The sequence below is a fragment of the Alternaria arborescens genome (assembly GCF_004154835.1).
Source record: "Alternaria arborescens strain FERA 675 chromosome Unknown contig_1, whole genome shotgun sequence".
NCBI lineage: Eukaryota > Fungi > Ascomycota > Dothideomycetes > Pleosporales > Pleosporaceae > Alternaria > Alternaria arborescens.
In genome coordinates this window covers 845,527-864,918 of record NW_021167856.1, presented here as the reverse complement: position 1 = coordinate 864,918, position 19,392 = coordinate 845,527, and the positions used below count along the sequence as shown (strand labels likewise).

Sequence of the window (19,392 nt, the reverse complement as noted above, 5' to 3'; positions counted from 1 at the left end):
CTATGTGTTATCTCGTGTGCGGTGCCCATCAGTACCCGCGCGAGTATGAAGACGCGAGAGGCTTCGTATCGCTCGCGAACGAGGGCTGAGGCGGGCTCACCGCTGCCAGAAACGTTAGTGGGTTGCTCGGAAGCGTCTATATAGAGACATTGGTGTATCTTACAGCAGATCCAAGGGCCCCGCTGGTGCTGATTCGACGTGTGGGCGGGTGCCGATCGTGGCAGTAATATTGTCGTATTACAAAATACATTACGGGTGTACGGGTGTCTCACTGTCTTTTTTCCCAGGGAGCCATGCGGCCAGCGCTCGGTTCGCGGACTTGTGGCTGACGCGGGCTCGGCGCTTGTCCCCCGTCACTCTCAGCACGAACCTCCACCACGCTGGGCCTCCCCTCCACCAATCTAGTCCGCGGTGCAGATCTCCAAGATGTATCCCTGTTACTGCTGAGTCTTGTTATCAACGCCGTGCAGATGCCCCTGGTCGCTCAAACAAATCTTGGGCTAACCGGGTCAGGCTCGACCCACCCAAGAGCCTGGCGCACTGCATGTAACTGCGAGGCACTAGCTCATCCTCTCGTGCAGCTGGATCCCTCCCCAATTGATGAATTCATCGTCGCTCAGATGCATAATCAACACTCCCTGTTGGGAAAAGCCGCTAGTCAAACCCGCTCTTACATTGCCTACCTCTATACGTACTCGAGTCTCGAGAAATACCTTTCCCCACGTCAACTCCCCTCCCGTGATAATCTTCTATCTTTATACATCTCTTTCCGCCCGCTCGAGCCTGCTCAGCCTGCTCCAAAACAGCTGTACAACCGGGCCTGATCTTGACCTTGTCTCTCTCAGACCACTGCTAGTCGGTTTCCTCTGCAGTCAGCTCCACAGCCGTCTTAATCACGGCTTCCGTCTGACGTCCCAACGAAAACGTCTTGCCATCGACTTGACGTCTGCTATTTCCACCTAGCTCCAGACTGGCCTCCATGTCCGCCCCGTTTTAGAGACCTTCCAGGACTACCGGACTTCGGACCTATTACTCCACGATTCTGATCCCACTTGACTGAACCTTGCCAACCACTCTTTTGCCTTGACATACCCGCCTTGCAGTCTATGGCATTGTTCTCTTTCTGAAGTTTGGTACAGCACGCCGTCCCCGCACCCTTCTTACTACATCTCGGTCAACCACTATCGTGTTGAACAACATCTACAGCCAGGCTCTCTCCAGGACTACACGTCCAATCCGTGATTCAAAATGGTCTTCTGCACATATTGCGGACAGTCGTTCACCAGGGACGAACATCTCGAACGACATATCCTAACTCGTAAGTCAACTCTTGCTCTGTCCATGAGGGTGGATTTCCGCAACGTCGAGTTCAATCCGATCGTTCCGTAGCATCTCCGCTGACCGTCAATGCCAAACAGACACCAATGTCAAGCCATTCAAGTGCTTTACATGTCATATGAGCTTTGCTCGACGGTAAGTCCCACCCTGCGTGCGCTCCTTCCTCTTCTTGTTTGGTCATAATTTCCGTACCGAACGAAACGCTGACAATCTTTCCAGAGATCTTTTGCAAAGACATTACACCGTACACGGCCGCAACCAGAACAACGAAGAAGGCCTCCCACCGCAAGGCATCATACCTAAGTCCGCCGGCCGCACACCCATCGCCTGCAGTAATTGTGCAAAGACGAAGACGAAATGCGACAAGAAGTTTCCTTGCACCCGGTGCGCTCAAAGGAACCTGAAGTGTACTCTACGTCCTACACGGCGAGCATCGAAAGGTGTCCAGCGAGTAGGAGGTCCTCCTGAAACAGGCAGTGGTGATTCTAGCGAGAGTGGTAGCAACGCGGATAACCAGAACACATCCGGCAATGTCTCTCCAAACCACGATGGCCAGTCGAAACAAGCAACCGCTCAGTCGTCTCCATCTCAAATTCAGCAGCCTAGCCAGATTTCTGACAGCCAACCTCCATCGCAACGGCAATCGCAATCTCCCTCAGCGCCCCACTCGCGAAATCCTTCCATCTCACATCCAGTGCAACCACCACCGCACATGAACCCCGAGGAGAAGTCGCTCCACATACACATGCCTATCTCGAATACTCCCCCGTTCTTCGATCAGTCACCCTCTAACGGACTGTCTCATTCCTCATCATTACTTTCACCTCTTCCCACACCAGTGACGGGCATGAATAGTTTTGTTTCTTCGACACCCATGTCTGGATACGACGACTTCGTCAGGACAGTGCGCGATCAACCGGAAAATGAGAGCCCACAATTCATGATGGATCCTTGGCACTCGATGCCCATGGATACGAGTTACGATCCTATGCGGATTGACCCCGCTCTGATGATGACCATGGGCATGGACATGACGATGGGACCGCCCCAAGACGGTATCCTTAGTATGATACCCGAAATGTCACCTGCGCAAACATTCGGACAGCCTGTTCAGACTCCTCGTATGGTGGACGAATCGTTCTCGGACTTGCAAATCGGCAGTTCGGCTTCGATGTTCTACCCCTCTAACAGACATTCCTCAATAGCGGACGCCGGCATCCCTGATCTTGGCGCCATTATCGCAGCCCAAGACGGCTGGACGGTCTTCCGTTGCACTCCTTCTATCGCTTCGAGCTCATGTCCGCGGACTGCAAGGCTGAATCTTGAGAGATTAGAGTTGAGCCTGAAGAACCATGAGGGCTGGGCTAACTGGACCCCATCGTGGGACGAGTCTGATTTCCAACAAGGCGGACAGATCGCCGTGTCAAAACTCCAAGAAGCCACACGAGACAAACTCCTCGCGATCACACAGAGCTTCCTTCACAAGGCTCTAGATATCCACAAAGATGGAAGCAGCTCGTCTAGTAGTGGTGAGTCTCCAGGATCTACGGCTTCACATTCCAACTTCGTTCTTCTTCCGCCTGCTCGTGTCCTGGAGTACTTCCTCAAGTCGTACGCCAACTCTTTCGAACGCTATTATCCTACCTCGGCCAGAGGAGTCCTCGACACCAACGAGTTGATGCAGAACTACAATGACAAAGCTTCGAGCTTGCTCATTCTCATGATGATTGCGCAGGGCGCTATGACCATTCCGTCCATAGAAGCGAGATGGCTGACTGGTGGCTTTACTGAGGCATGTCGGATATCCCTGTTCGACCTCATCGAGAAGAACATCATTATGGCTGGCGATCCTATTGTCCTGAGGGCGGCCCTTCTCTTCACTGTTCAAGCGGCGTGGAGTGGCGACAAGTGGCAGATGGACATCGCCATGGGTCAGCGCGGCATGTATTTTTCCATGTTACGACACTCCGGTATTCTCGATGTTCGACCGCCTACCACGCCTCACATGAATGGAAACACTTCGACGGATGTGTTGTGGAAGGACTGGCTTCAGCAAGAAAGCCGCAGCCGGTAAGTGTTGAAAACCTCAGTACAGGCACGTGCGCGCACTTACTAATATCGTGTAGCCTCATCTACTCTTGGGTCATGGTAGACCAAGACCTATCGCTATTCCACGATACTGCTCCCCTATTTTCGGTAACAGAATTTGGCGCGCCGATGCCTGATTCAGATCAACTCTGGCAGGCGCAGACAGCTCCAGAGTGGTCGGAGATGTTCAACCAGGTCCATGAATTCTCGAATGGATACTCCTCAGTAGGCTCTGGAGCAAGACCACCGAGTCTCAGAGATCTCTTCCGCTACTTCCTAGATGACGAGATAGTTGTCCAGGATGTTCAGGAGATTCATCTGACCCCGATGCACCTGCGACTACTACTGCACCCTCTGCAGACCCTTGTGTGCCAATATTGCCAACTCCTCAGTTGCTTTTCCGACAGTGTAGCCTCTCGATCGCGGAATCGGGCATTGACAGCTGCTTCGACTCGCGTACGCCTAGAAGAGGTGCAGGCGTTGTTGGGGCGGTGGTTCGACTTGGCGCAACGGTACATGAAGGCGAACCCAGTATGTCCGATGATGCAGGCAAATCTCGTCATGTTCCATCTTATCAGCATGAATGCTGTGTCAAATTTCCCAGAGATTGAGCGCCTCGCCCGACGGGAGGGTGTGGACGGCTCGTATCAACAGATGCTGTGGATGCACAAGAAGTGCTTGTCGGATGTGCAGGAGGCCATCACTCACGCTGGCCAAGTTCTTCGCCTCATTCGTGAGATGCCACGAGGCATTCGCCCGCCGTGGTGGGCTGGTGCTGTCTATCGGGCAGGGTTGGTCTTCTGGGCTGACTCACTCGCTCACAACGAGTCCTTGAGTCCCAACCATCAAGGGACATATCAGCCATCAAATACTGCTTTCTCTGTGGATCGCCTCTCTGCTGACCACCCAACCATACTGCGGTACATGTCACGGAGGGAGGGTATTCCCACCTTGACCAAGCGCGATGGTAGCCCTGTTCCACTGGATAACGGCTTTGCCGTCCTGACGCATTGTATCGATGTCCTCGACGAGGGTGTCGCCACCAGGTTTTCCGATGGCATTCGTAGTAAACTCGAGAAACTTGCACGCGGTTAACATCATACTTCTTCCATCTCTTCTTTCTCTTTCTTGTCGCGCCAACACAAGCTCATGATGTATTAGCGGGCGTATCGGCGTTATTGCCTTATCGTTATCTGCCTCTTTCCATCTCTTTTCGGCAGTGTTTCATCAGCATCGGCGATCCAGGATGCTTGGGAGGGATATACGTCAGGTTCCAAGCGTTGGGTGGCGTTCAAAGGCATACACATGGCTTCGGCGTCGAGTGATGTTCGTCTCGGTCGCTGATTCGCGTCGTGCCTGGAATCCGGTCATCTGATATGACTGCAGCATAGTCCATTAATGTACAGTACATAGACATGATGGTCAAATGGCACCTACCGGTTACGGGAAACACAAACCTGTGTATCACAAATGACTGGTGTCGATGAAGGATGTTACGTGCTTCCCATAATCTCTCGAAGGGCTTGATGTGAACGAGGGTAGGTGGTTCCCGTGTAGAGATATCGATGCCAGCTCGCTGACTACGTCTAGTCGTAGGTAGTCTTGAACCCAAGAAGAAGGGCCCTTTTCATGCCGCGCTAGTGGATGCGGGGCTTTTCATTAGCATGGCGGGCGAGGATATGATGAACATATGCATAACGGCTGGAGTGCAACGCATATAACCTTTCACCCCGCCAAGCCCCTCCGTCATCGCCGTCTGCCGGTGTTTTCATTGCTTCGTTTTTCCCTTAAACCGCGTGTGTGTTTCAAGTGTAAGCAGGGCATGGGTGGTGTTGCGTAGGTAATTGGTGTCTTTCGCATTTGAAGGCTTGATGGCGGGGTCGGCTAAGAGAGCGAGTGATGTGTGTGTGTGTGTAAGGGCGGCACTACGGCGGCGGGGTGTTCAAATCATGTGCCGTATGTGGCAGACGGGCCAGGAGAGAACGTGTATCCATCATATGCGAGGTCGCGAGAGCAGCGGAAGCTCTGAGTTGAGAGAGCAAGAAGTGATAAAGGAAGTCGAAAGAGCTAGTGTGTCGTGTTTGGGCTCCTTAACTCGATCTGCGTAGCACCGTGCCTGCGATATGTGTCCATGGGTTGTTTTAACACTGTAGGGAATGCAAGCTGTGTTGAGGCACGTACCTCAACCTCCTCGATGTAGTCACTTCGCCTCTCCTCTTTCCCCGGACGCTATGCAAGTACTTCGTCACACTATGGAGGCGCCGCTCTACCCAGATCGTACTATGTCTCGATGAACCCTCCGGTAACCGTGCTGATGTCTCCAAACCCGTCATCATATCCGAACAACTGGTAACGCCCCCCTACAATCGCGGCTTCACGTACTTCGTAAGCCCTGAAGGTGTTCGGAGAATGAAAGTCTTTTCCCGATGCAGCTACCACACAGATTACTTCTGCCCGTTTAGTTGAGGGGTGGATGTATGCAGCATGCTTCGGTATCACAATGATAGAAAGCCGGTACCAAGACGTCTACCTGCAGGCTCGTTGCTTGACAAGCTTACGCGTTCAGCGTGATTACTGGCGTTCAGAGGCAACATATGCAGCCCTGTTTGAGATGCCTGGCTGTCGAAATGCACAAGAGCGATTAGAGTACTTCGGCCGCAAGTGGACCTTGTTACACATCCCAATAACCTACGACATGATGGGCCATTTACAGAACCTATGTACCCAGATCAATGGTTTCTATTCTAATCTGCCTGTCTAATACGAGCATCATGCCAAGCCTACGGATGCCCGCACGATAGCCGTAACTGCTAGAAAATGTGGACCGTGCGTTCGAGATTTGATGTATGTCACTCGTCACAGCGTGGTGAACACGCGAGTGACCCCTCGTGGGTTCCATCTAACGGTCGGTGAATCGGAGGTTTTCGTCGCCGTTCGTGGCTTACATCCTATCAAAAGATTGTGGTGGATGTAGTGACATGGTTGCGCTATCCTAGTCAAAGACGTGCCTAGTGTCGATCAATGCACTTCCGTATGCCAGCCGAGCTTGAGTTCAAGCATCGGGGACTTACCGGGTAGTATCCGAACGGTTTGTGGCCAGTGAAACTTTTCTGCGTTACTGATGCCCTATGTAGCATTCAACAGATCTCTGTTGAGATCTAGTATCACTTCAGATTCTCAGTCACCCACAACATGTTTGTACCGGTATTGAAGACAAGGAGTTCATCACCAAGACGTCATGAATACAAACGCGAGGGTTCGATGATGTATACCAAGATCGTCCCGGGGATAGACGCATTAGTACAGGGCGATCTGGCAGACGGTCGCGTGGAGGGCCCAGTGACACCCTCTTTCACCGCTATGTGCTTGACGGGAAACGGACTGAGGGGAAAACGAAGCGATTCAGGCATAGCTCCAACAAGTCCACAAAAGAGCTCTCCAAGATGACTACGCTACTCCTTTTTCAGGCCGGGAAGCACTTGTTCGCCGGTGATTCGTACGGTGATACTCCATCTCAAAAAGTTTGAGCAATCAGACAGCAAAACTATTAATTAGTGGGCACATAGTCTTCCAGGTTGCATAGCTCTCGATGAATGATGCCATCATCCGCCATGTTCTGCTGTGTTGCTGGCATCATACGAAAGTATCAACAGTGGGCTTCTTCACGCGTAGCACCCTTTAACGAGAAGTATCGCCCAAGCACGTTTACTCTTGAGTACTATTTGGGTGCGCAATGGCCAACCTCAAGCGACTCTCTCGCGTCGTTGCTATTCTTCTGCTGGTACGAAAGGGTGTATGCACGAGCCGAAGCGTCACACAAAAAGATCCGAAACTTTAGCAAGTGCTGGATATATCGGCACTGCACTGACAGTTCATCGCACAACGGCGAGCCATTCCCGGCATGAAAAAGCCAATAAAACGGGGTGGATATGCGCATGGTTTGGATCTTTGGGTCGGCGGGCGTAGTTGATAAGACACCATGGCCGGCGAACTCATTTTCTGCTTACAAGATGAGGCCTGTAAGCACTCAAGTATCCGACGCAGACGCGTAGCCACATTATGCTGGTAATTCAGGTATGTAATCTGGATAAAGACTGAGATGCGCCGTCGTCGTACATGCTGGGATCTGGTGGCTCGTTTCTAGACTCGGTTTAATTTGCGCACAGGATTCTTATCTTCGAACGATCCGTAAACTCGAAATGAGGATGCAGTCAGCTTGCTATTCACTGCCTGAGTTTCTACATTCATCAGTACGACACTTTGAAGATGAAGTGAGGAAGAATACGCACGGACAATGAAGACGTCGGCGGATCCCCGCTGTGGAAGCCGGCCGCGGCCGTCGTTGATTGCGACCCCTAGCTACGGATTCGTGCCGATTTCTAGGACACTTCCATTTACCGGATTGCGTCCGGAGTTCACGGTGCCAAGATATTCATGATGACCGTTGGTGCATGGGGAGCCATTGAGGTTCCAGCACTGTGCACTGTGGTGTTGAGAAACATCGAGGTCCTGCCGAACCCTGAGAGAGTTTGCAGGCTAAACCTTCCAGGGATTCACTTTCAAAAGTCACATGACCATGTCGGATCGTCAGGAACGTCATGGCCTTAGGGCTTACGATAGACGGAGTTGTCGACAGCGAAGTTCTATTCTGCTCGCTTCACAGCACGGTGCAAGAACTCGCAGCAGATGCTCTCTGTCGACTGCGGACGTCCGAGGATGCGAAAATAGACGTTGCGATGCCATCGGCGTCGCACCAGCCCTAAGAGTCGTCTCCAGCGCCAAACGCGGGCTTCTCACGTTGTCATACCTGGTGCTTCACCAGCAAAACTCAATGGAGTGCCAAAATTACTCGCAGTCGACAAAAAAAGATGTTCTGATCTCATGAAACGGACAGGCGCGTCACAAACAGACCCTAGAAGTTTGTTGTTGCTCGGCCGGCCTTAGCATCTCGCGAGTCGACCAATGATGGGAACCCCTGAGCCCTTCGGCCCCTCTATCCGAAGTCTGTCCCTGAGGCTCAGGCTCTCCTACGGGGACGGGGACCACGCTACGGGACAGGTGCGGCGCAGGTACACACTGTTTCAGCCCTAGGACTCACGACTCTTGGGGGCGATGCTATGTGCCGAACCGGAGGCATTGAGTTGGGGGAGTCGTATGGATGTTGGGATACCGGTGGTGGGTTAGATGCAAAAGAGCTACTCATTGAACGCGGTCTCCGCTGGAGTTCCGAATAGCGAAAGGGTATATATGTCTTCGTCTTGACCGTGGAAGGAAATCATCATCACAACCACTCTCATCACTACTACAACCACCTCTACACTTCGATCCTCCACCCAACACCAAAAAAACCCACCTCAACACATTCACAATGGCATCAATCGAGCAGACATGGAGCCTTGCCGGCAAGGTCGCCGTTGTTACCGGCTCAGGTAAGCTCAAGCATATCCAAGATCACATCTACAATACTAACTATCATCCAGGCCGTGGTATCGGAAAGGCGATGGCCATTGAGCTGGCCAAGCGTGGCGCAAAGGTCGCCGTCAACTACGCCAACGCCGTCGAGGGAGCTGAGCAGGTTGTCAAGGAGATCAAGGCCCTTGGTAACGGCTCAGATGCCGCTGCCTTCAAGGCTAACGTTGGCAACGTCGAGGAGTCTGAGAAGCTGATGGATGACGTTGTTGCCCACTTCGGCAAGCTCGACATCTGCTGCTCAAACTCTGGTGTCGTCTCATTCGGTCACTTCAAGGACGTCACACCCGAGGAGTTCGACCGTGTCTTCACCATCAACACCCGTGGTCAGTTCTTCGTCGCTAAGGCGGCGTACAAGAGGATGGAGATTGGTGGTCGCATCATCCTTATGGGATCCATCACTGGTCAGGCCAAGGGTGTACCCAAGCACGCTGTCTACTCCGGCTCAAAGGGTGCCATTGAGACATTCACCAGGTGCATGGCTATCGGTAAGTCGGATCATTTTCACACCCACTTCATTTACTGACGAAGCTACAGATGCTGGCGAGAAGAGGATCACTGTCAACTGCGTTGCACCCGGTGGCATCAAGACCGACATGTACCACGCAGTGTGCCGCGAGTACATTCCCGGTGGTGAGAAGCTCTCCAATGACCAGGTCGACGAGTACGCCTGCACATGGTCCCCTCACAACCGTGTCGGCCAGCCAGTAGACATTGCCCGTGTCGTCTGCTTCCTTGCTTCTCAAGACGGTGACTGGGTCAACGGAAAGGTTATTGGCATTGATGGCGCTGCTTGCATGTAAGCGGGCCCTCTTTGATAGAGCATGTTTTCTTTGGATGTTTTCCGCAGTCATGAGCTAGCATGTATTGGCGTTCTTCTCAAGCGAAGAAGATAATGAAACGTTTAAGCACACTTCATTTGGCATTGCCCATCCACTCTTACTGTGACCCATACTCACCGGTACCTGGCAAAGCAATCATCATTCACGCACCACTGCATTGTGGTGGTGGTGTGGGAACTCCGAGCACGTCTTCTTTTCTTTTTCGATCCAGGCTACCTAGCTATCTTTAAGATGTATTAACATATCTTGACCGCCTCACCAACTCACGCATACTTTTGTCTTCACCGCCGCCTTCATGTCCTTTTTTGCATCCGTGGAGAAATTGCTACCATTCACGATCATCGTAACCATAGCAGCCCCGCCTTCCTACGTTCGACTAAAACCTCACCGTGTATCTTCGTCTTACCTTGCTAGCGGCCCACGGCACCTAGCCTCCACAATTGATGCACGTTTAGCACATATGCTAGACAACTGTCCCGAGCCTTGAGAGTTAACGGTTCAATCTTGAAGTAAGTTTTATGACTAAGTAACAAAAAACTGAAGGAATGCAGATGCAGATGCGACGGCAGCGGTACCTAGGTACCTAGCCGTTCTTGGTTCGAGCGTGGCGCACGGACGTCGAGGATCGCGAGATCTACCACTCGCATCACTACGCACTGAATTTATCGCTCCATCAACAACCGTGATTCTGTACTTCGTGTAAATTTTCCGGCTGTTTCAGATCACCAGCGATGCCTTCTTGAATAGTAAAGTGAGAATTTGAGCAGCGAGACGACTCGTCAGTGTGTAGCGAGGGGTAATCCTCCAGATGTCTATAAGCGCTCCATCGAATCCAAAAATAGCCAACATTACAAAGAATACCAAGAGCCACACAGATATAGAATGAAGTACCATAGCGTGGCGCAGTCGTCAGTTCTTAGGACTCAGCCGTTCCTTGCCCGCGCCTTCCCCACTATGACACGTCGAGACCAAGGTTACGATCGAACATGCGGATCTGGAACATGTTCTATCAGCAACCATTAACACTACAAGACGTAGTCAACTTTGCAATCGAGCCTAGTCTTCTTATGACACAAGATCTGTTCGAGACTTAGAGGCAGATGTATGACAATCGCGCTGGACGGACTTCTCTCGCAGTATAGCTCAGCCATGACAATGTCAAAACCCCAAGTCAGCCATTTCGACGGCCCTAGCAGGATTGCTAGACGCTCATCAGGTGTCTTTCAAGCGGATACTGGAACAATCCACATCCGAAATGACTGTGTAAGACGAGGCTTGTTCATCCCCGGCATGCTACTGTGCTATTCTCTGCGTTTTTGTCACGCAGCAAGCCTGGGGCTGTGGAGCTGACCAAATTAGCGACTCAGCGCGGCAAGAATGGCACAGCTTACCGCCAAATGGCAGCATCATCACCCTGAGGCTATGTTTAGGATATATGAAATAGCAAGTTGTTGATGGAATTGCTACATGATTATATATCTGTAGACATTCTTCTTGGTCAACTTCATCATCACAGTACCTTCCTGAGAGCATTTCCATCACATCCTACCAGTCCTACAAATTCGCAACATATCAATCCATCATTCAATATGGTCGCCATCACATCAATTACTCTGGCAACCGCAACGCTAATCAGTCTCACCACTGCTATCCCAGCACAGTCAGTTCAGTCTACTGGTGTAATACACCGCGTCTTTGCTGGCTCTACAACCGCCAACAATGGCCTTCACTTCGAGCCTGAAAACGTCGTGGCTGAACCTGGCGATCTAATGGAATTTCACTTTCTTCCTAAAGCGCACACGTTTGTGCAATCATCGTTCGACAAACCATGCGAGCCTCTCGGCGGTGACAACGCGATTTTCTCCGGCTTCAACTTCAACACTACTGCAGGAGAGGCGCCAAATGTCTTCGCCTTCATGGTGCCAGACAAGAACCCGATTTGGTATTACTGCTCTCAGCCCAACGGTAACCACTGCCAAAAAGGCATGAGCGGTGTGATCAACCAGAACTTCAACTCCAACAAGACACTGGCAAAGTACAAGGACAATGCCGCCAACACCGTCACTAAGCAGCCTTCTATCGATCCGCTTGCTTCTCAAGTTGGGATGATTCTGCCAAACGTGCCTTTATGAGCACTTGGGTGTAGTGGTCGTGCGTGCTGTAAAGGCTGCACCGTTTTTCCTTCAGGTTTTTCTCTTAGCATAGCATTTGGCGTTGACTTATTGTTACCACAACCTGTATCGCATTTGAATTGGCTTCTGACGTTTTATACTTCTTACGCCTACTGTTGCGAAGAAGCTTGGTCTCTTTATGTTCTACCAAATGTTGGAACTATTATTATCACCATAGCTTAATCTATATCTCTCTATTTGGCTTGTTCAGCTCATGCCACTACTCAAAGTTATGATCAAGGGCAGCTGAACCTAACACTCGTATCGATACCATGAACAAGCAATCTCTCGACATAGATAGGAAAATCTCATACGGACTCAAAAACAGAGGTAAGCTGCCCCGTGTAGCAAGAGGGAATAAGAAAACGGACGACAAGCTAGTTCTCAGTGAAATCAACGGCGAGGACCTGCACAAGGGAGCTTGTTCTTGTTGTGTCACAAGTAATGCCTAAAGCTTATTCTAAGGCTGATACAGGAAGACTAGCTCCTTCTTACGGTTGGAGCGAAATGTTGACAAGCTTACACGATCTCTTAATCAGATACGATACCAATAGATTCTGGAAAAGTAGGTTTGCTCCTCATGAACAATGCGAAAGCTTTTTGCAATCCCATGATAAAAGATTCTTTAATATAGCCTTTGGACACAACATGCCAATCACAACTTACCTTAGTTTGCTCTTGAGTTTCTCCCTCTATAGATGCTGTCTTGTGGGCAGTTCTTTGTATGTCCCATGTATCTAATGTCTGTTTCCTAGTTGCGAGATCGCGCATCAAATATATCCTTGACTACCTTAAACCATCCTTACCTTAACATGAACGTCTGCTCCAGACTGATTTAGCTGAACGGTCACCATGGCTCGTACACGGGCTACCAAAGGGCGGCCTCGACCGCCATCCCGCAACGTCATTGCTAGGATCGTACCAAGACTCGAATCTACAGTCGAAGCACTCCGTGCATCAATAACATCCATAGAACTAGACAACAACAGGACAGACAAGACACCTCTTGTTCTCGACGAAGGACGAGCGCGCGGTACTGCAGATTTTGTACGAGATATGGATGAAGAAGAAGAGGGTATGATAAACATCAAGCAAGAAGATGATGATATGGTAGATGTAGTGAAGATCGCAGCACGCGCAAAAAGGCGCATTCAAAATCCAGCGCCAAAAGCTTCAGCAACGAAGAAACATAAGCCATTTCCAGCTATTTATACTGCTCGTACTACACGTTCGAAGACTCTGACTTCCAGAATCAAACCGGACAGCATTCATTCTGACACCAACACCGATACTTATAGCGAGGCAGAACATGATTCCAAGGCATGTGACAGCACGATCATGGACACTGGTAGCTTTCGAAAGAATGCGGAAATTTCTCACATCAACTCATCCCTCGATCTCTTACGCCCATACATGGCCTTTCAGCTTTCAGTTTCTGGACTCTCGGGCAAAGCATACAAGGCTGCCCAAGTATCTATGGCGTCAGTGCTTGATGTGGCAGAGAGCTTGGAGAAACAGGAAAGCATAGCTCTGATGAAAAAGCGCAATAGCCTAAGTAGTAGCGCTGAGAATGGTGAGATTCGTATGGATCGAGAGAACGGAGCAGGTGGGGAAGAGGAGGAAGACGTGTTGCCGAGAAAACAACGAGAATTGAATGAACAAACGAGGAAGAGACTCCAGCTGAACAAGAGGAGAAAAGGAAAAATGGGTAAGGATAATAGAGACGCAGTAAGTTCCTCATGACATATCTTCTCTACCTTTCCCATTATATGCTAAAATTGCTAGATCATACGTCCCTCTTCCAGCTTCTCAACCTCCTCCGATGCAGCAACAGAGGTAGCAAGCGACACGGAAGATGAAGCCAAGTATCCACCGACCAAGCCTCTCTCTGTACTCTCCACAACATCATCTTACCAGTCCCTTCACAGATCAACAGATTCAGCCGAGACCAGTTCGGTAAGTTTCTGTTTTCCGCTTTTTTCGAGGCGAGGATGACAATGACAATGACAATGACGCTAATCAAATACAGTAGGAAGGTGAAGAAAGCGATGTAATGGAGCGTCGCGAGAAGAATGCACTGCGACGACGGAAAGCGAGGCAGCAAAGGCGCAATGTACGAAAAAGAGAAGAACGTGATTCGGAGAGTGAAGCGCATATAGAAGTGGATGTCGCAGGGCGAAAAGAGTCAGAAAAGAGAACACCTATGTTGGGGAGCCAAGAATGTGGGAAGAAAGTAATGGTAGATTTTCTCCCTGTAGCATGGTGATGGCATCTTGAACACATTCCCGTAGGCCTGTATGCGAGTATATATAGTCGTTTATCGTACTATGCTTGATCCACCGACGAGTCTCACATCTTGATCCTCAAGCCGGTCTTCCCTGTCCGTTCTGTGCCTGACCGCCCACTGGCAGCACCCATACTATCCGCGTCGCTATCATCTCGATCTTGATAATCTTCTTGTTCATTGTCCATGATGCCCAAGCCTAGCGTGCCGACTTTGAATGTATTGCCGCACCACTCGCTGAATACATCCGGATCCCACACGCCATCCTCCCTACCTTTGCCCTTGGTGCTTCTGCTGATCCCGTTTTGGTTGCCAAGGGATGGAGAGTATGACGTGTCATACCAATCTTCATACGTCTGCGTGACAGATTCCATTACAGCTGCCACGAGCATCTCGCGTGTACGTGCGTCGGTAATGTATTCTTCCAGTTTCGATCGTAAGAACGGTGTCTCTTGTTCGATGTTCTGTCGGATCTTGCTCGTGCGCGCAGGGGCCTCGCTCGGTGGTACCTTCTTGTTGTTCTTGGTATCGATCGGAGCTGTCATGCGAGTGACAAATTGTCCGGTAAAGTCGTTAATCGCTTGACGTAGGCGCGCGTCTACTTCAGCTTTGGCATCCAACATGTTCTCTACAACTTTGGGGATGAGCAGACCGACCAGGTTGCGCGGGTTGAAGAGACCACCACGAGCACGCAGCTCCCAGAACGTGTTTGTGACACTGGAGAAGTTGTATTGGACTTCAGTTTCTGGTGTAACGAACTCTATGTCGAAAGCCACAATCTGCTGCTTGAGGAGTAGGAGGTGCGATACGAGGAAGAGAGCAGCGTCGGTCGGCGAGGCGGATTTGGCTAGCAATGTACTAGCTTGAGCAAGCGAAAGCGTGGTGCTATGAACAATGTGATGGGCCAAGTCGTCGAACACAGAGGACTGGGAGCATATTAGCATGGACAGGTTATGCGACCGTTCAAGAACCTACATGGACAAGCCTGTAGATTTTGCTGAGCAACCAGATCGCTTTACGCAATGTAGGGTACCAGTCTTTGAAGGCCGCTTCAGTGTTGAAGTTCCACCGCGCATCTGGATCGTCGTCCTCGACTATTGTAGGCGTCTTTGGCATCAATGGGGTGGGCGGCACTTCGGACTTGGGTTGCTTCTTGCCAGACAAGACGGGTTGGTTCGATTTTGTTCCGGAGGTGGCGTGCTTCTTGTTCTTTGCTGGGTAGTCGAGATCTTCTGGTTTGGGCTTGTATCTCTCAATATCATCCCGCAGAATTGCAAGCGATAGGAAGACCAATCTGTTTTGTGCATCTTGCAGTGCGGGATGTACAATGACAGAGAAGTCCAGCTTGTTTGCGTCAACGGGCGATTCTTCCTCTTCCTCCTCCATGTATCGTGTTTGTATCAGGGTACATAACTCGCACAGCTTAAGTATTTGCGTCTCATGGATAGTGCGTGGTCGGAGATAGTCATAGAGAGGTTCACACACGGCTTCCAAGAAGTCGTACAATCCGCCGTCGCCGTCGAACCATTCCCGCCATAAGTCGCACTCGTCGAAACATATGCCTCGTATGTAGCTTATGCTACTCCGCGCAAAAGCGACAAGGTCTGTCGATGTGCTTGGAGCTTGTGCAATGTCTCCAATTTTCTTGGTAACGATAGGAAGGATGAGGCGGCCACGGGTGGCCGAGTAGCTCTGGTACAGCTCATTCATTAGACTCTGGTACTCTGCTTCGCCGCCTGGCGCTGCTCCAGCTGGCAGCACTGCCCGCTTCTGTATCTCGATGCCTATACTCTTCAACTCTGGGGCTCCGACGCGGAACTTGGCGTATAGCAGTGCAGACATGGTCGTGTCGTTCAGTTGTCTATCCGCTATCCGCTTAGATACATCGGCTGCAATCTCTCGAAGGGCTTCGGTGAAATGAACACGGATGAGCGTAAGGGCGCGAGTGAGGAGTAGTCGGTATCTGGATCGGTACGTTTCGGCCTCACGATGTTTGGAATGCGCCTGCATGTATTCTAGACAGCTGTCCAGATTCGCCAGCATCTCGACGAATTCGCTGCCCCGCACTATCTTGCCCGCGCCTGGAGCATTGAGCCGTTTCGTAGTAGGTTCGAGATACAGATAGTATCGGAGGTTCTGTTCCATGTCATCGGCGAGCTTGGTAATGCGCTTCTGGTCGTCGATGAGGCCTTCACATTGTGTGCGAAATGCGTTTGTCTGGGCTTCGACGACCTTGAAGGATTCGGAGAGGGAGGAGAGGACATGGAGGGTGGAAGTAGTGTCAGAGCTGATGTTCTCGAGGTGGTTTCGCGTCATGTGCAGCTGGTGCTGGTAGAGCCTGTACTCGTCGTGGCTGGCTTCCAGCAGCTCGTCGCTGAGGCCGCCATACCAATCGGCAAACTCGAGCTCGGTGCTGATGTCCTCACGCGACTTCTTCTTCTCCAGTGCCCTTTCCTTCCTCAGGTGTGCGCGCACGACCGTGTAGAAGTCGCTGTACGACTTGGCGCGTCTGGCCACGGTGGCCGGTGGAGGGCCATTGAGCTTTCCGGGTCGGTCCTCATCTGCCGTCTCTGGGATGGCTTCTACGCGCTCCAAGTCAGCCTGACTCTCCTGCAAAGTACAATCATCAGAAGTGCTCAAACGTACCCGGCAGCGGATGGTGGGCTTACGTTCTCCTGTTTAAGCAGGCTCTCTCTCCGGCGATGCTTGCCCTTTTCCTGGGGCTTGGCTGTGCGCGGGACAAAGGCCGTGTACCACGAGTCTGCCTCATACATTCTTGCGCAATTCGAAAGCTGGCGGGGTTCTTGTCTGTGGACAGCAAACACGACGACGCCAGCTTCCACATGTCGGAGCTCGGTGATGCTCGTGGGGGTGCAGCGGATGGCGCCAGTCTGGATTGGTGCTAGCCTCGCTGTCAACTGTGGAGAAAGTCTAGAGCGTCATTGATCACGCCGCTACGATTTCGAGAAACTATCGTAGCTGTCCAATTACCAATGCTCCAACTATAATCGGACCTTTGGACATTGTTGCAAATGTCGTTCTCTTGATTCAACCAGACACTTTTGGGTCGACACTGCTACCACTAACCCACAAGTCTCGACATACTACACCATGCTCAGCACCAAATGTGTGGCACGCGCATCCCTACGAACGCCTCATGCCCCGCGGCTATCTAGGCACATAGCGACTAGACCCCCGCCATCCCAGGTCCGCACAGCCTCACATCCGTATGCACAGCGACGACAACAGCATTTCGTCCGATCCATAGCTACCGTCGGCACGCTCTGGGCCACCGCCACGGCATGGCAATGGTGCAATGGCGAGTCGATCATACGAGATGCGCACGCTGAAGAGCAAGAGGAGCCCGAAATAAAGTTTGAAGCACCCCGGCGGCAGGCCATATCGAGCGACGACAACAGGAACATCATCAGCTCACAGCACCTTCAGGTGATAAAGAGCTGGGAGAATCCTGGCGTGTACACATGGGGCTCAAATGCGGGCAAGGTCGTGGCACCCGACTCAGACGAAAGATACATAAAGACACCAAGACGGCTGGCTTTCTTTGACGGAAAGCTGCTGAGAGATATCAAGCTGGACAGAAATTTCGGTGCTGCCATTGACGAGAAGGGCGATCTCCTACAGTGGGGCACCGCCTTCGCCAACGATGTCAAGGAGCCTACCAAGACTCTTACTGGCCACAACCTTACATCACTGGCCATCTCACGCGATCGAATTATTGGCCTTTCCAAGAGCGGCTCCGTATACTCTATACCCGTCTCGCAGGCGGAGCAGAAGGAGGGTCCCAAGCCGCCATCTGGGTCCTGGATCCCCTTCTGGGGCGGTTCCAACATCTCGTACCGAAAGCGCACGCCTGAGAATCTGGGGTGGAATGAGCGCGTTACAGATATTGTCTCTGGTCTAGAGCACGCCCTCATGCTCACGTCTTCCGGCCGTGTCTTCTCGTTCGCATCAGGCTCACAAGACTTCCCCAGCAAGGGCCAAATGGGTATACCCGGTCTGTCGTGGGAGAGTCGACCGCCTGGGCCTTTCGACATTCCTCACGAGATCACTACGCTCAAGGGCTTCCCCGTCAAGAAGATCGCTGCTGGTGACTACCACAGCTTAGTCTGCGACTCCGAAGGACGCGCTTTTACTTTTGGCGACAACACCTCTGGCCAATTGGGCTTCCCGTACAATGCCGAGGCACAAAGCGTTGACGCTCCATCCCTACTCCCAACACAAAAGCTCTACTCTGGCCAGGTAGGCAAGGTAACAAATGTCTTCGCTGGCGGCAACACGTCCTTCCTTGCTACCGAAGCGACCAAGGGCAACAAAACCACCGCAGACACCTGGGCCTTCGGATTCGGTCTGACAGGCCAACTAGGTACTGGTCGATGGGTGCACACACAGGCAGACCCCGTCAAAGTCCCTGCTTTCTCCGGTCTCTTCGAATGGGATGAAGTCAAGAACACTGCAATTCCCATTCGCCTGTCCACCATCTCTGTCGGCGCAACACATGCTGCCGCCATTCTCGACAATGTCGCCAGCGTCGCTGTATCCGGTCGATCGAGAAAGCTTACAGACAACGATACGAACTGGGGTCGCGACATCTTGTTCTGGGGCAATAACGAGTTCTACCAGATTGGTAGTGGAAAGCGGAGCAACCTAGCCACACCAGCATATATCCAGCCACTTGATCAAGCTGCCGAGCTAGAACGCGCTGCGTCTGCCGGTGGGTTCGGAAAGCAACTAAGAGAGAAGGAAATGCATCGGTTCCAAATTACACCAAGGAACAAGGTCAAGGTCAACGGCCGGACAGTGGAGTTTGAGCAAAAAGTAGAATGCGGACGTGGATGCACTGCTGTTTACTCTGCTATCTAATTTGCTAGTCAAAGCCCCTTTTGATTCTTGTATATATACCTCCGCCTTTTAGGGCGCTCATCGCTACGTTTGACGACATGTTGTAAGATTAGGTTCAGGATACGCGATATCTCTCTCTCAAACCAAATAAGAAGTATTTGATAACCAAGATCATATCATCATAACGATGGGTAAATCCACATATTCGCTAGCGCGTCTTCATGACTAGACTCTCAGGATCGGGTATAAAACTATGCTCCGGATATTGGCGTGCGCACATCGTGGGCCTACGGACTCCACTCCTCATCAACCTGAAATCGGAAGGAAGCGTTCCACGCGT

At 51.4% G+C, this 19,392-nt stretch overlaps 6 protein-coding genes across 6 annotated transcripts; 5 read left to right on the top strand and 1 right to left on the bottom strand.

Annotated features, from left to right (window-relative positions):
• Window positions 1-1,248: 1,248 nt before the first annotated feature.
• On the top strand, window positions 1,249-4,521 carry AA0111_g328 (hypothetical protein; the record flags this gene model as incomplete). The annotated part of the gene is made up of 4 exons (XM_028649146.1): window positions 1,249-1,318; window positions 1,419-1,473; window positions 1,558-3,408; window positions 3,465-4,521. 4 exons carry the CDS (start codon window positions 1,249-1,251, stop codon window positions 4,519-4,521), a joined length of 3,033 nt encoding a protein of 1,010 aa, XP_028511872.1.
• A 4,273-nt stretch (window positions 4,522-8,794) lies between these two features.
• AA0111_g327 (Tetrahydroxynaphthalene reductase) lies at window positions 8,795-9,698 on the top strand (the record flags this gene model as incomplete). Its single annotated transcript, XM_028649135.1, has 3 exons — window positions 8,795-8,855; window positions 8,907-9,383; window positions 9,433-9,698. 3 exons carry the CDS (start codon window positions 8,795-8,797, stop codon window positions 9,696-9,698), a joined length of 804 nt encoding a protein of 267 aa, XP_028511867.1.
• Window positions 9,699-11,326: 1,628 nt separating this feature from the next.
• On the top strand, window positions 11,327-11,869 carry AA0111_g326 (hypothetical protein; the record flags this gene model as incomplete). Its single annotated transcript, XM_028649124.1, has 1 exon — window positions 11,327-11,869. The coding sequence occupies one exon, from the start codon at window positions 11,327-11,329 to the stop codon at window positions 11,867-11,869; it is 543 nt and encodes a 180-aa protein (XP_028511866.1).
• Window positions 11,870-12,760: 891 nt separating this feature from the next.
• AA0111_g325 (hypothetical protein) lies at window positions 12,761-13,940 on the top strand (the record flags this gene model as incomplete). The annotated part of the gene is made up of 3 exons (XM_028649113.1): window positions 12,761-13,636; window positions 13,694-13,864; window positions 13,938-13,940. 3 exons carry the CDS (start codon window positions 12,761-12,763, stop codon window positions 13,938-13,940), a joined length of 1,050 nt encoding a protein of 349 aa, XP_028511865.1.
• A 317-nt stretch (window positions 13,941-14,257) lies between these two features.
• AA0111_g324 (hypothetical protein) lies at window positions 14,258-16,966 on the bottom strand (the record flags this gene model as incomplete). The annotated part of the gene is made up of 3 exons (XM_028649102.1): window positions 14,258-15,118; window positions 15,168-16,802; window positions 16,862-16,966. 3 exons carry the CDS (start codon window positions 16,964-16,966, stop codon window positions 14,258-14,260), a joined length of 2,601 nt encoding a protein of 866 aa, XP_028511864.1.
• A 337-nt stretch (window positions 16,967-17,303) lies between these two features.
• On the top strand, window positions 17,304-19,073 carry AA0111_g323 (hypothetical protein; the record flags this gene model as incomplete). The annotated part of the gene is made up of 1 exon (XM_028649091.1): window positions 17,304-19,073. The coding sequence occupies one exon, from the start codon at window positions 17,304-17,306 to the stop codon at window positions 19,071-19,073; it is 1,770 nt and encodes a 589-aa protein (XP_028511871.1).
• Between the last annotated feature and the right edge of the window lie 319 nt (window positions 19,074-19,392).